The 3,703-nt window shown below is 32.7% G+C and overlaps 1 protein-coding gene across 1 annotated transcript; it reads left to right on the top strand.

Moving 5' to 3' along the window:
* The first annotated feature begins 264 nt into the window (after positions 1 to 264).
* On the top strand, positions 265 to 1,351 carry LOC130896572 (uncharacterized). The gene is made up of 2 exons (XM_057804753.1): positions 265 to 1,104; positions 1,160 to 1,351. Exons 1-2 carry the CDS (start codon positions 265 to 267, stop codon positions 1,349 to 1,351), a joined length of 1,032 nt encoding a protein of 343 aa, XP_057660736.1.
* The last annotated feature ends 2,352 nt before the right edge of the window (positions 1,352 to 3,703 follow it).

Genomic DNA, 3,703 nt, shown 5'->3' with positions numbered 1-3,703 from the left:
TACAGCAAATGAAGCTTACATTTGTTTATCTTGCCATTACATTGATTCAAATTTTACCCTTAGGAGAGTATAGTATATATATTAGCTACTAAAAAAATGGATGAATCCCACACATCAGAAAATATTGCAAAAACTATCAAAGAAATTTGTGATAAATGAGATTTATTCGACAAAGTTACATGCATAGTTACAGATAATGCAGCAAATATGACAAAAGCCTGTGATTTATTAAAAAAAAGACACTTACCTTGTTTCGCACATACAATGAACTTAGCAGTGCAGGAAAACTTTAAAAACACAGAAATACAACCAATTTTAAAGAAGTGTAAAGAAATTGTTACATTTTTTAAAAGTAGCAATCTGGCCACAACTAAATTTAAAGAGGAACAAAGAATTTTATGGAGAGGTACTGTTAACGAAAATAAAACTCCTTACAAATTAATCCAAGAAGTGACAACACGATGGAACAGCTGTTTTCAAATGATAAAAAGAATCTTATTAACTTCCAATGCTCTTAACTCCACACTACTAAAACTAAAAAATGCACCTACTCCATTGACTGCAGATGACATTGAAATATTAAAAGACTTAGAAAAATGCCTTTCTATATTTGATGATGCCACGGAAAAAATTAGCGGTAGTAAATATGTGACTGTATCATTAATTATACCTATATCATTTGGTATTTATAATTTTTTGAATACTGCTAATATTTCTACAGACCTTGGCAAATTGTTTTGTCAAGGGTTGATTGAATCAACAAGAAATCGACTGTTTACCTACGAATCCAGAACAATTACCAGAATTAGCACTATTTTAGATCCGAGATGGAAAAAAGATGGGTTCCGAAGTGCAGAGAATGCTAATCAGGCCTCCTGTTTCCTGGATCAAGAAATGAGTCCTTTAATGAGAAATTTGAAAAACAATGAAGGAAATGAAGCCAACGGTTCAACCAACTCCCCAAAAAGTTGTCTTTTCGGATTTATGCATGAAAAAAATCAGCAAAAATCAAGAAATCACATTGCTGATGCAATAATTATCAAAAGGCAATACTTGGAAAGACAAAATCTGCCTGAAGATGGTGATCCGTTACTCTATTGGAAGGTAACTTATCTATTTCATTAAAATGGTCTAGAAATTGATTTTGCTTTGTTTATAGCTCAATAATGGTGAACTAAATCCTTTGCAAGAGTTAGTGGTTAGGTATTTATGCACGCCGGGATCCTCGGTTGAGTCTGAAAGAAACTTCAGCTCCGCAGGCCTTATTATAAATGAAAGAAGATCAAGAATCAAAGAAAAATATGTTGATCAATTAATATTTGTCACTAAAAATGCGTGGTTATTAAGCTAACTAAAATAAAAGATAGTTTTTCGTTTTTTTTTGTAAATCCAAAATCCAGCATTTATTTAAAATATTAAACTATCGGAACTACCGATAACTATCGATGGTTAATGAACAGACTATCGATAACTATCGATGGGCCCAACTATCGATATTTTCGTATCCCTAACCTGTCGATCTTTATCGCCAAAGCCAGGAGTAGGTATTGGGCCATTTGAGACCAGCCCCTCCACTCGACTTTTGATAAGCCACGTGACCACGCGATTGGCTGGTGATATGGTAGTGGCCACGCCCTCTGGCATATGATTGGCTGGTGATATGGACGTGGCCTCGCCCTAGGTGATTTAGCTCCTTATATGGTATGTGTGACCACCTTCTCGCTAGGTATCTGTAAAATGAAGTTTTGGTAAGATATGGTAAGATGGCGCTATTGGTTCCTTGTATGGTATCTGTAAAATGAGTTGGCACCTTATATGGTACCAGTAAAATATGGTAAGATGGCGCTATTGGCATATGGTATCGGGAGGTGGTGAAAATGGCGTTCATCGTCCCGTTAGGTACCTTTACAACGATAAATATTATGAAAGAATGAGGCTTTTTCGGCGAGCCGTATGTTTTTTACTTATAGCACCGTTCTTCGCGGATTCCTTTTTTTTACGGTATTGTTCATCCGGTACTGGCATTATACAGAGTGTGTCAGAACGAAATGAAATGGTAAATTATTATAGATGTAGAATCGAACGAACGAATTATAATGGTAAAAAATTGAAAATAACACTCTTGAAATTCAAAGAATTGTAATGGTAAAAATAATATATATTCCGTTGTTATTAATTATATAATAATATAATATAATAATATAATGAATTAAATTATGATAACGTTAATGTTATCAAGTATTAATATATAGTTTTATGAAACCATAAGATGAATTGTAATGGTGAAAATAATATATTCCATTGTTATAATCTAAAGTAATATTGAAATGATACACCTTTTTAAATTTAAATATTTTATTTATATATATAATAGCTCTTAAAAGGTCCAGGTGAGCATATAGAATATAGAAACGCTCTCTCTCTCTCTCTCTCTCTCTCTCTCTCTCTCTCTCTCTCTCTCTCTCTCTCTCTCTCTGGGCAACCCAGCCTTGGCCAGTCAAGGGAGACCCAGGCTTGGACCAAGACTTGGCAGCCTGGCCATGGCCAGTCAATGGGAACTTATGGGCTATTAATTCTATTCTGTGTACCATTTTTGAGTAAAGTAAATGACCCAAATAGTAGCAAGAACCTCATTTCATTAGTGATACTTTAATTGATTTTGGTATTTATTTCATGAATTAAATTATTAATCTCTATTATAATTATCTAATTTCTAACTTTATAGATTTGTAGATATATAGATCATAAAAATTTATAATTTTGATTCCGAAGGAATATGTTTTCAAAGAAGGAAAAAGTGCCACTAAAGGATTCTTTTAACTTATTTAAGTTTTGAAATTAATTTTTTTACTAATAAAATTATGGAGAGCTGATATAGATGGTATGAAATCTACTTGATCAATCGAGCAGTGTATAAAAGATTTCACGGCGACATGGCGTGATTATAGAGTATTTTTGTTTAACCGTCAGTCGCCAGCCATATTTGTTTACATCACATTTCAGGTTAATCTGAACTTCAGTTATTAAGCATTCAACAAGTTATTAAGAAATTCAGTGAATATTTTCGTTTCCAAGTAACATTTTTTTATTATTTATAATTAGTGATCATGTCTGATAATTACCTTAGAGTTCAAAGGTGGCGTGCATTAAATAAAACAGAAAAAGTTTTAAATAAAAAAATTAATTTAGTCGTTGATGAACAAGGTATAAATCCAAGTGTAAATACTAGCTGTGAAAGTGAGGTTAACAATGTTACTGGAACAGATTCGAATAATCTGCAAGAAATTAATTATTTAGAGGATAATAATAACAGAGATTCTATTCAGAGCAGTGATAGTGACTCCATAAGTAGTAGTAGTGATAGTTTGGAAAATGATAATGATGACCAACCTCCAGGTGATGCTACACATGATTCTTCCCAGTATAATAGTGAAAAAGGGATAACAAAACAGACATTAAGTCAAAAACTTCGTTGTGGACATTAAATAATCTGAATATATTGACATTAAATGTAGTGACTGAATTATTGACAATACTGCGAGAAGAAGGGCATGAGGAGTTGCCTAAAACTTCTCAGCAGTTGCTGAAAACGAAACATTGTCGTCCAATGAACTCATTTTTAAGCAAACGTGAAACCAATGGGAGTTATATTTATATTGGGATAAAAAATGTACTGCAAAAAATAATATTTCCTGATACATAT

This window comes from Diorhabda carinulata, chromosome 7 (genome assembly GCF_026250575.1).
Source record: "Diorhabda carinulata isolate Delta chromosome 7, icDioCari1.1, whole genome shotgun sequence".
Lineage (NCBI taxonomy): Eukaryota > Metazoa > Arthropoda > Insecta > Coleoptera > Chrysomelidae > Diorhabda > Diorhabda carinulata.
The sequence above is the reverse complement of the archived record's forward strand: the minus strand, read 5'-3'. Positions and strand labels throughout refer to the sequence as shown.